Below are 12545 nucleotides of genomic sequence, written 5' to 3' on the forward strand. Positions count from 1 at the left end.
TCCGTTACATCCAGCGGTCGACCCCAAAGATACATTCATCAATTTTAACATTCTGTTCTTTCAAAACGGGAATTTTCTCAAATATAAATTTATATTATAATAACATATTGTGCATATATAGGCATAGGTTAGGTTAGGTGTTAGGTTCAGTTGGCGATTATATGTATTTGTAGTACGTGGGTGAAGCATTGACTGCATTGTGGTTTGAAGAAAATTCTTCACTGAAGCACTTGTTCTGGAAGTACTGGAACGAAATCAGTTGTGAGTCGTGTGTAAAGCGTTTTTCACTCATAAACAGGAGGTTTGGCGGGTGAATGGAATCAGTTTTGAGTCTTTGGAGGACGGGCTGAGCATTTACAGCATTATAGTTCGAACAAAAGTCGTCAGCAAAGCACTTGTTCTAGAAGTGCTCGGACGTCATCAGTTGTGAGTCGTGTGTAAACCGTTTTTTATTTTCAACAGCACGAAGTTCGAGTTGCACAATCACCCAGTTGAGTAAACACTCCCTAATCACCGTAAACAAAAAAACTTTACCAAACCTTACGAAGACCTAACCTAACCTAGACCAAACTGTACATTAACCCATACTGTATTCTAATATTAATTTACATTCAAAAGTTTCTTATTATACTGTATGGAAGATTCATCCATCTACGTCAGTATTTTACTTATTGCTGAGGCTGGAGGTTTGAATCAGCTAATACATATAATCGCCAACAGAACCTAACCTATGTCTGAATTTGCACAGTATATTAATATTTAATAATATAATATTATTTTGGGGAAAAAGTCTATTCTGATGGAACAACCTGTTAAGCTTTATGAATGCGCCTTGGCGTCGGCCGCTGGTTGGAATTAACATTTGTTGTGGACGGGGTTGCTGTTTGGATAATATTTGTTAAACATTATGAGGAACATATATAATTAAAATACAAAAATTGTTAAATGCATTTTATTCAAACTAAAGAGCAATAAAGAACTCTCAAGGGAATTTCTGGCACTAGAGCACCGCTGGTATTACCTGAAATGTCTGTTGTGCCGTCCGTAGAAGCAGGGTAGGTCTCACCGGTATCTTCGTATACAGAGGTCACGTTTATACTATAATGTGTACAAGGTTGCAGTCCTTTTATAAAGAAGAAGGTATCGTGGGTATCTTCCTTATTGGGTCCAGCTTCTACCTTATAGTGAGTAGGTACCTCCCCTGGCGGGTCCCATGACACATTGAGAGCGTTGATCAGTACTTCTACCACTGCCAGGTTCTCTGGCGGCCCACGACCTGAAGGAGACAATGTTGCTATTACTGCCACGTTCCTGGACGGCCCACGACTTATGGGAGACTATATTGTTGTTTTCAATGAGAAAAATAGTAGGAACCATGAGAAGAATTCGAAGTTGTGCACTGGGCGCTCCAAAATACACGTCTTAAACCACGATATGTTAAAAGAAATGTAACCTGGGATTCGACTGAATCCTCTAGGTTTCCTGAGGAATCTTCTGGTAACAAATCATAGTTTCACACGCATTGCCCCCCATACCGTTTGGCGATGGTATTGGAGTTCCACCCCAGCGCCTTTCTTCAAATGCACAGAGAAATCACATTAACATCCCTTTTATGTGATTACTTTGTGCGTTGTTATCACTTTCACGTTCTGGAGTGGCCCACAAACTGACGGAGATTAGCATATTAGTTTTTTGAGATTTCTTCTATTTATATTTTCCGAACTTACTAATATGAATGTCTAATGTACTCTTGAAACAATACAGATGTCGCTGGTTTCTAATGTTATCCTGAAATAATTTGATGAAGATTGTTAATACCGTCAAAGTCTTTTATGTGAGGATGAACCACGAAGTTACTTGAGACTGTTTCTGCCACATCATTAAATATTATATGATATCCAATTAATATTTTGTTCTGGAAAATCTGATATTATCTGAGTGCAGTGTTCTTCCCTTCGGTCATAGTCACCAGCGACGTGTGCGTCGCTCAGGAGCCTGGGCAACACCAGATGGAAGGACTGTGGCACATACAAACAGACTTAATAAGTAGGAAAAGTCTTAATAAGTCTTAATAAGTAGGAAAAAGTTAAAAAGCATGATGCTAAAAAGGTAAGAAGGTAAGAAATTTGTAATAAATAAGACTTAAGAAATTAAGAAGTAAAAAAAAAAAGGTCATAAGCTAGCAGACCCACACACTCAAACAGACTAACAGACCCACACCCTCGAACAGACTAACAGACCCACAACCTCGAACAGACTAACAGACCTACACCCTCGAACATAATAACAGATCCACACCTTCGAACAGACTAACAGACCCTCACCCTTGAACAGACTGACAGACCTACACCCCCCTCCCCATCCGGCATGTAGGCACCATGGGGGGAAGGGGGGCTTGGTGGTCGGCTGCCGGAGTGTGATGCTCCGTGGGACAGTCTTCTGTCCTTTTGTGGCCTTATGCTCCTGCTGCTGTCCTCTCCAATTGTGCTCGATCGCTTTTCCTTTTCCTTATGTTTCGTTTTTCTCCCCCTCTTCTTTTATCTGCTTGTCGTTTCCTGCCGACCTTTTGCTTGTTTTGGTTATTCTTTTGGACTTTTTCTATCTTGACGCTCGGGTGCTTGGGCAGGCATACTCTTGCACCCGTAGAACTGTAGTACCCGACGTCGAGAGCGAGGGGAACCTTTTATTGTCAATCCTCCTTTCGTCACTGAACCCGATCTCGACGGACTGACTGTTTTTAAGGTGGCGTTTGTCGGGCGTATACTCACGAAGCACCCCTAGGAGGCCCCGGCATGATCGGCGATAAGTTCTTGTTGGGTGTCCTGCCTCTATTTGTGGCTTCATGGTGGGTGTGGAGGCACATTCGTGAATGAAAGCCTTTCCTCATTTCTATGGCAGATAATGTTTCCCTTGTACCTTTTTAGGCTCGTGGGGTGGGCGACCAAGCCCCCGAGTCGGATTGTGTTGGAAGACCAGACCCTGTAGCCCCCGCTGCATTGGGCCCCGACCTTGCTCCTCCTTTGATCCTCCTGACTACTCCCCTCAGCTCCCCTCCCTCCTCTGCGGTAGGGTTGAGTTCCCAGCCACCAGTTGTGACCACCTCGTCTCCTGGCACGGCTCCGTCTCTCATTGTGACTACTGCTCCTTTTACCCCCCTCTTACGCTGGGGGTTCTCAACGTCGTCCCCGCCACGGCCGCACTCGCACGATCCCTTCCCATACTAGTACTTACAACGCCTTGTTTGGTCCCGCTACGTGGACTAAATACTTTGATCTCCACCATCTGGATTCTACTCCTCCTGACGATTTCTCCCTCCATAAACACCTTGTTGATTCAGTAGATGCCTCTGTTACTTTTAACCCCACCAATTACAGTACGCATGTCGTTGCTGCTGCTCCTCAGGATGCAGCTACTCGCTTAGCCGCTTTGTCCTGCATTGGAGAGACCCCTGTTCGGGTCTCCAAAAACGCTAGGTTAAATGCCAGTGTTGGCACTGTTCTCCTCCCGCACCATGTTGCAACTGGTGTTAGGGACCTTATACATATCCACGAAACCCAAGGCCATTCTGTCCTCCTTGTGGACACGTTTTCTCGACCCCCTCGTGGTCGTCGTTGTCAGCCCCTTCGAGTTGTAAAAATCACCTTTAATAGTAGGACCCGTCCGCCCTCAATTATTCTTGCAGGTGCCAGATGCTCCGTTCAGGAGTACATTCCCTTTCCTAGACTTTGCAATAAGTGTTGGAAGTTTGGGCACGGTGTCCTTAAGTGCACAACTACTGTGTATCTATGCCCCATGTGTGGGGACGATGATCATTCTAAGTCCGAATGCACTTCTTCCCAGACTCGCTGCTTCAATTGCGGTGAGGCCCACCCTATCTTCTCACGCTCGTGTATACACTACAAACTCGAGGAAACCGTCCTTAACTTGAAACAACGTGATCGTCTGACTTTTCCCGAAACAAGACGCCAAGTTCGTTGTCTCACCCCTTTCGCGGGTGTATCCTACACTCGCGTGTTGCGTTCTACCTCTGCTCGTCCGTCCCACCTTCCTCAGTCTCACTAAGAACCGTTTCCAAGCCCTAGACCCGAACACGCCCTCCACCTCCTCCCCTATTCCTTTGCGTCATGTCCCGAAAGGTCTCCCTCCTGGTTCTCCACCTGGAGTTTCCCGCCTTCCTGCCCAGTCCACCATGTCTTCTATCTCTTCTTTCCCATCTCCCCCCTCACTCTTTCTTCCCAACCCTTTCCCCAGTCTCTTGACCCTCCATGCCGCCTGTCTGTCCAGGCTGATGTCCATCATCCTCCCAGCAATCTTCGTGTTGTTCGCTCCGGTTCCTCTTCTCCTGCTGAGACCACTGAGTCTGTCGCCCGGTACGTTGTTACTGGAACACCTGTCTCTTTGAGTCAGGAGCGTAAGCCTGGTTCCTCTCCAGGCTTCGGGCGGCGTCGTTGATGACGTCACGGAATCACCCATTCTCTATCTCTAAGGGGATACTATGTTATTATGTGTGTCGGATTTCCGACACGAGTAGACTAACAGACCCACACACTCGAACAAACTAACAGACCCACACACTCGAACAGAATAACAGACCCACACCCTCCATCAGACTAACAGACCCACACACTCGAACAAACTCATAGACTAACAGACACATTAGAAAAACCAGTTCACACCCCTAGGCATTGGCCTATGAACCCATGGAACCACCTACCCACCTCAACCGTAAATACCAAAACAATACTCCGGCTTAAATATCAGTTAAATATATCCTCAAGAATAATGGTGGGATCTTTGACAAACAACCGACTTCTTGTCACCGTCAAGGCCAGTAGAGTTGGTGGTTTTCAGTTAAATTCAGGTAAACTAAGCATTTACATATCCATTTACGAGACATGCATGTATTTTATCAATCATGCTTTCTAAGTCTGTATTCATTAAACAGTTTACAATCATGCTTCCCAAATTAATATTTATTAAACCATTTTACAAATATGCTGTCTAAGTCTATTAAACAGTTTACAATCATAATTTTATTTGTAAATATTTATTAATTAGTTTACAATTATGCTTTTTAAATCTATATTAAACAGTGTACAATTATGCTTTCTAAGTCTATATTAAACAGTTTACAATCATGCTTTCTTAGTTTATATATATTAAACTGTTTACAATCATGTTTTCAAGGACTATATTTATTAAAGAGTTTAAATGTTTACAAGAATGATCATGGCAACGCTGCCAGATCGTTCTCGACCCAAGGTTGACTTTATTGTATAGATAAACCCAGGCCTGTAGTCCTAAGGCCCCGGGTTCGATCCCCGGCCGAGGTAGAAACAAAGAATCAGAGTTTCTTGCACCCTGGTGATTCTGTTTAGCTTCCAGTAAATAGGTGTCTGGGAGTTAGACAGCTGGAACGGGCTGCTTCCAGTGGATGTGTGTGTGTGTAGTCACCTATTTGTACTCACCTATTTGTGCTTGCCGGGGTTGAACTTTTGCTCTTTGGTCCCGCCTCTCAACTGTCAATCAACTGGTTTACAGATTCCTGAGCCTATTGGGCTCTGTCATATCTACATTTAAAACAGTGTATGGAGTTAGCCTCCACCACATCTCTGCCTAATGCATTCCACCTGTTAACAACTCTGACACTGAAAAAGTTTTTTCTAACGTCCCTGTGATTCATTTGGGTACTCAGTTTCCACCTGTGTCCCCTTGTTCGCGTACCACCCGTGTTAAACAGTTTATCTTTATCTAGCCTGTCAATTCCCCTGAAGATTTTGTAGGTAGTGATCATGTCTCGCCTTACTCTTCTGTCTTCCAGTGTCGCAAGGTGCATTTCTCGCAGCCTTTCCTCGTAACTCATGCCTCTTAGTTCCGGGACTAGTCCAGTGGCATACCTCTGAACTTTTTCCAGCTTCATCTTGTGCTTGACAAGGTAAGGGCTCCATGTTGGGGCCGTATACTCCAGGATTGGTCGTACATATGTGGTAAACAAGATTCTGAATGATTCCTTACACAGGTTCCTGAAGAATGTTCTGATGTTAGCCAGCCTCGAGTATACCGCAGACGTAATTCTTTTGATGTGGGCGTCAGGAGACAGGTTTGGTGTGATATCAACTCCTAGATCTTTCTCTCTGTTCGTTTCATGAAGTACTTCATCTCCTATTCTGTATCCTGTGTCTGGCCTCCTGGTTCCACCGCCTAGTTTCATTGCTTTGCATTTACTCAGGTTGAACTTTAGCAGCCATTTGTTGGACTTTCAGTCTGTCTAGGTCATCTTGTAGCCTCCTACTATCATTCTCTGTTTCAATCCTCCTCATAATTCTTGCATCATCAGCAAACAGTGAGAGAAACGCGTCTATACCCTCTGGGAGATCATTTACATATACCAGAAACAGTGTAGGTCCAAGGACTGACCCCTGCGGTACTCCACTTGTAATGTCTCGCCAATCTGAGACCTCACCCCTCACAGTGACCCGCTGTCTTCTGTTGCTTAGGTACTCCCTTATCCAATGGAGTACCTTCCCTTTCACTCCAGCCTGCATCTCTTGCTTTTTCAATAGCCTTTTATGGGATACTGTGTCAAAGGCTTTTTGGCAATCCAAAAATATGCAGTCTGCCCACCCCTCTCTTTCTTGCTTGATTTTTGTTGCCTGGTCGTAGAATTCAGTTACCACTGTGAGGCAAGACTTGCCATCTCTGAACCCATGTTGATGCAGTGTTACAAAGTTCTTCCGCTTCAGATGTTCCACTAGCTTTTTTTCGCACAATCTTCTCCATCAGCTTGCATGGTATGCAGGTTAGGGACACTGGTCTGTAGTTCAGTGCCACCTGATTATCCCCCTTCTTGGATATCGGGACTACATTAGCCGCTTTCCAAATTCCTGGCAGTTCCCTTGTTACCAGTGATTTGTTATACATTATGGAGCGTGGCAGGCACAGAGCTTCTGCTCCTTCCTTTAGTATCCAAGGAGAGATTCCATCTGGGCCTATAGCCTTTGTCACATCCAACTCTAGTAAAAGTTTTCTTACTTCCCCACTGGTAATCTCAAATGCTTCTAGTGGTTCCTGGTTAACTCTTTTCCTCTCTTATCTCTAGTATTTCTTCTTGCATTAAAGTGAGGACCTCCTGGAATTTCGTATTCAGTTCCTCGCACACTTCCTTGTCGTATGTAGTGAATCCGTCTGCCCCTATCCTTAATTTCATAACCTGTTCCTTTACTGCTGTTTTTCTTCTGATGTGGCTGTGCAGCAATTTAGGTTGAGTCTTTGCCTTGCTTGCGATGTCATTTTCGTATTGTCTTTCTGCCTCTCTTCTCAACCTGACATTTTGATTCTTGGCATTCTGATATCTTTTTCTGCTTTTAAGTATTCTGTTATTTCTATTGTTTCTCCACGCCCTTTTACATTGCTGCTTAGCTAGCCTACATCTCTGATTAAAGCATGGGTTTCTTATCTGCATATTATTGTTTTCCTTTTGGACTGGGACAAACTTGTTTGCTGCTTCATTGCACTTCTGCGTGATGTAGTACATCATGTCTTGGGCCGTATTTCCCTTGATCTCTGTTTCCCATGTGGAATCTGTTAGGAATTTTCTTATCTCCTCATTGTTTCCTTTGCGGAATGCCAGCCTTTTGTTTTCAGTACCCCAGGTCGAGTTCAGTAACCCTTCTTCAACCAGATACTCAAACGCCAGTACACTGAGGTCGCGCATTCCTACTGGGGCCTTGAAACCGATTTCCCTTATGTCGGAGTCATTCAGAGAGAAGACTAGGTCGAGGCTCGTTGGTTCATCGTTTCCTCTCATCTTTGTGGGTTCCCTGACATGCTGGCTTAAAAAGTTTCTTGTCGCCACCTCCATTAGTTTGTCTCTCCATTTATTCTCACCTCCATGCGGTTCCTTGTTCTCCCAGTCTATCCTTCCGTAATTGAAGTCCCCCATGATGAGCAGATGGGATCAATTTCTACAGGCATCAGAGGCTGCCTTCTCAATTATAGTGTTAACTGCAATATTCATGTTGTCATACTCTTCCCTAGGTCTTTTGTCATATGGTGGAGGGTTATATCACTGCTACTTCTACTTTTGGTCCTCCCATCGTCATGGTGCCTATTCTGTAGTCTCAGAATCCCTCACAGGCCGGGATAACAATCTCTTTGAAACTCCATTCCCCTTCTCATTAGTAGGGCTTAATGACACTAAAAAAGTTCTTTCTAATATCTGTGACTCATTTGGGCACTCAATTTCCACCTGTGACCCCAAGTGCGTGTGCCCCTTGTGTTAAATAGTCTGTTTTATCTACCCTATCAATTTCTCTGAGAATCTTGTATGTGGTGATCATGTCCCCTCTAAATCTTCTGTCTTCCAGCAACGAGAGGTTTAACTCCCGTAGTCTCTCCTCATAGCTCATACCTCTCAGCTCGGGTACTAGTCTGGTAAAAAACCTTTGAACCTTCTTTTGGTTCCCCAGTTTGGTCTTATGCTTGACTAGATATGGACTCCACGCTCAAGCTGCATACTCAAGGATTGGTCTGACATATGTGGTATACAATGTTCTGAATGATTCCTTACACAAGTTTCTAAATGTCGTTCGTATGTTGGCCAACTAGCATATGCCGCTAATGTAATCCTCTTGATATGAGCTTCAGGGGACAGATCTGGCGTGATATCAACCCCCAAGTCTTTCTCTCACTCTGGCTCTTGAAGAATTTTATCTCCCAAATGATACCTTGTATCTGGGTCTCCTGCTCCATACACCTATCTTCGTTACATTACATTTGCTTGCGTTAAACTCTAACAAGCACTTGTTCGACCATTCCTTCAGTTTGTCTAAGTCTTTTTGAAGCCTCAAGCAGTCCACCTCTGTCTTAATCCTTCTCATAATTTTGGCATCGTCAGCAAACATTGAGAGGAATGTGTGTGTGTGTGTACTCACCTATATGTACTCACCTATATGTGCTTGCAGGATCGAGCATTGACTCTTGGATCCCGCCTTTCTAGCTATCGGTTGTTTACAGCAATGACTCCTGTCCCATTTCCCTATCATACCTAGTTTTAAAAGTATGAATAGTATTTGCTTCTACAACCTGTTCCCCAAGTGCATTCCATTTTTCTACTACTCTCACGCTAAAAGAAAACTTCCTAACATCTCTGTGACTCATCTGAGTTTCCAGTTTCCACCCATGTCCCCTCGTTCTGTTATTATTACGTGTGAACATTTCATCTATTTCCACTTTGTCAATTCCCCTGAGTATTTTATATGTCCCTATCATATCTCCTCTCTCCCTTCTTTTCTCTAGTGTCGTTAGGTTCAGTTCCTTCAGCCGCTCTTCATATCCCATCCCTCGTAACTCTGGGACAAGCCTCGTCGCAAACCTCTGAACCTTCTCCAGTTTCTTTATGTGTTTCTTCAGGTGGGGGCTCCATGATGGCGCGGCATATTCTAAGACGGGTCTCACGTAGGCAGTGTAAAGCGCCCTAAAAGCTTCCTCATTTAGGTTTCTGAATGAAGTTCTAATTTTCGCCAGTGTAGAGTACGCTGCTGTCGTTATCCTATTTATATGTGCCTCAGGAGTTAGATTAGGTGTCACATCCACTCCCAGGTCTCTTTCTCGAATCGTTACAGGTAGGCTGTTCCCCTTCATTGTGTACTGTCCCTTTGGTCTCCTGTCACCTGATCCCATTTCCATAACTTTACATTTACTGGTGTTAAACTCCAGTAGCCATTTCCCTGACCATTTCCCATTGTGTGTGTGTGTGTGTGTGTGTGTGTGTGTGTGTGTGTGTGTGTGTGTGTGTGTGAGTGAGTGTGTGTGTATTCAACTAGTTGTTTTCATCTAGTTGTGCTTGCTGGGGTTGAGATCTGCTCTTTCGGCCTGCCTCTCAACTGTCAATAAACTGTTTCTAACTACTATTTTCTTCTCCACACCATACACACACACACACACATACCCCAGGAATCAGCCCGTGACAGCTGACTAACTCCCAGGTACCTATGTACTGCTAGGTAAAAGGGGCATAGGGTGTAAGAAACTCTGCCCATTGTTTCTTGCCGGCACCTGGGATCGAACCCGGGCCACAAGATCACTTGTCCAGCGTGTTATCCACACGGCCAACGGCGCCCACCGGTGAGTGTGTGCACCCACCTAGATGTGCTTGTGGGGGTTGAGCTCTGGCACTTTGGTCCTGTCTCTCAACCGTCAAAAAACAGGTGTACAGGTTCCTGAGCCTATTGGGCTCTATCATATCTACACATGAAACTGTGTATGGAGTCAGCCTCCACCATATTACTTCCTAATGCATTCCATTTGTCAACCAATCTGACACTAAAAAAGTTCTTTCTAATATCTCTGTGGCTCATTTGGGCACTCACTTTCCACCTGTGTCCCCTAGTGCGTGTGCCCCTTGTGTTAAATAGCCTGTCTTTATCAACCCTGTCAATTCCCTTGAGAATCTTGAATGTGGTGATCATGTCCTCCCTAACTCTTCTGTCTTCCAACGAAGTGAGGTTTAATTCCCGTAGTCTCTCCTCGTAGCTCATACCTCTCAGCTCGGGTACTAGTCTGGTGGCAAACCTTTGAACCTTTTCCAGTTTAGTCTTATGCCTGACTAGATATGGACTCCATGCTGGAGCTGCATACTCCAGGATTGGTCTGACATATGTGGTATATAATGTTTTGAAAGATTCCTTACACAAGTTTCTAAAGGCCGTTCTTATGTTAGCCAACCTGGCATATGCTGCTGATGTTATCCTCTTCATATGAGCTTCAGGGGACAGGTCTGGCGTGATATCTACCCCCAGGTGTTTCTCTCTCACTGACTCTTGAAGTATTTCATCTCCCAAATGATACCTTGTATCTGGTCTCCTGCTTCCTACCCCTATATTCATTACATAACATTTGCTTGGGTTAAACTCTAACAGCCATTTGTTCGACCATTCCTGCAGCTTGTCCAGGTCTTCTTGAAGCCTCAAGCTGTCCTCCTCTGTCTTAATCCTTCTCATAATTTTGGCGTCATCAGCAAACATTGAGAGGAATGAGTCTATACCCTCTGGGAGATCATTTACGTATATCATATATACGTTCATATATACATATATATATATATATATACGTTATATACGTTTCTTTCGGGCATATATTTATGCCCGAAACGCTTTGCGTAATAGTGGCTTTAGGCATTGTATGTACTAGCTATACCTATAAGTCAAACAATCCTTGTAAATATTTATTGTATGTATGTACCTTACCTAAATAAAATTGTATTGTAATTGTATTGTATGAGAAACAGGATAGGTCCGAGTACAGAGCCCTGTGGGACTCCACTGGTGACTTCACGCCTTTCTGAGGTCTCACCCCTCACTGTAATTCACTGCTTCCTATTGCTTAGGTACTCCCTTATCCACTGGAGCGCCCTACCAGTTACTCTTGCCTGTTTCTCAGGCTTATGCATCAACTTTTTATGGGGTACTGTGTCAAAGGCTTTCCGACAGTCCACAAAAATGCAGTCCGCCCATCCTTTTCTTTCTTGCTTAATCTTTGTCACCTGATCGTAGAATTCTATCAAGGCTTTAAGGCAAGATTTACCCTCCCTGAACCCATGTTGATGGGTTGTCACGAAGTCTCTTCTCTCCAGATGTGGTACTAGGTTTTTTCTCACAATCTTCTCCATCATTTTGCATGGTATACAAGTTAAGGACACTGGCCTGTAGTTCAGTGCCTCTTGTCTGTCACCCTTTTTGTATATTGGTACTACATTAGCAGTGTTCCATATTTCTGGTAGGTCTCCCGTTTCCAGTGATCTACTGTACACTATGGAGAGTGGCAAGCAAAGTGCTCCTGCACACTCTTTCAATACCCATGGTGAGATTCCGTCCCGCCCAACAGCTTTTCTCACATCCAGCCCCAATAAGTGCTTCTTGACCTCATCTCTTGTAATTTTGAACCTTTCCAAGGTCACCTGGTTTGCTGCCATCTCTCCTAGCGCCGTGACTTCTCCCGTGTTCTATTGTAAAGACCTCCTGGAACCTTTTGTTGAGTTCTTCAAACACCTCTTTGTCATTCATTGTGTACCTGTCCTCGCCTACCGTAAGTTTCAGCACCTGTTCCTTCACTGTTGTTTTCCTCCTGATGTGACTGTGTAGTAGCTTTGGTTCGGTCTTGGCTTTATTAGCTCTATCATTTTCATACCTTTTCTCAGCTGCTCTTCTCACACTAACATACTCGTTCCTGGTTCTCTGGTATCTCTCTCTACTTTCTGATGTTCTGTTATTACGGAAGTTCCTCCATGCCCTTTTGTTCAGCTCCTTTGCTTTCATACATTCCATATTAAACCACGTATTCTTCCATTGCCTCTCTGTTTTTTCAAGTCGGGCTGGGACAAACCTGCTTACAGCCTCCTGACACTTTTGGGTGACATAGTTCATCATGTCTTGAAAGGACTTAGTGGTGAGTTCTGTATCCCAATGTGTATCCCTTAGGAATTTATTCATCTCATCATAGTTTCCCTTTGTCGACTGTCCTCTCCTGTTGCTCCTGGTCAATGTTGT

At 44.2% G+C, this 12545-nt stretch overlaps 1 protein-coding gene across 3 annotated transcripts in view; it reads right to left on the bottom strand.

Annotated features, from left to right (window-relative positions):
• Positions 1-12545, bottom strand: part of LOC123762149 (phosphatidylinositol phosphatase PTPRQ) — a 190335-nt gene that overhangs the window by 154003 nt on the left and 23787 nt on the right. For all 3 annotated transcript variants that reach the window (XM_045748528.2, XM_045748527.2, XM_045748525.2), the window contains one exon: positions 1022-1276. In XM_045748528.2, coding sequence (XP_045604484.1) covers positions 1022-1276 — 255 coding nt within the window. The remainder of the gene's footprint in view (positions 1-1021; positions 1277-12545) is intronic.

Source organism: Procambarus clarkii, chromosome 34, assembly GCF_040958095.1.
Source record: "Procambarus clarkii isolate CNS0578487 chromosome 34, FALCON_Pclarkii_2.0, whole genome shotgun sequence".
NCBI lineage: Eukaryota > Metazoa > Arthropoda > Malacostraca > Decapoda > Cambaridae > Procambarus > Procambarus clarkii.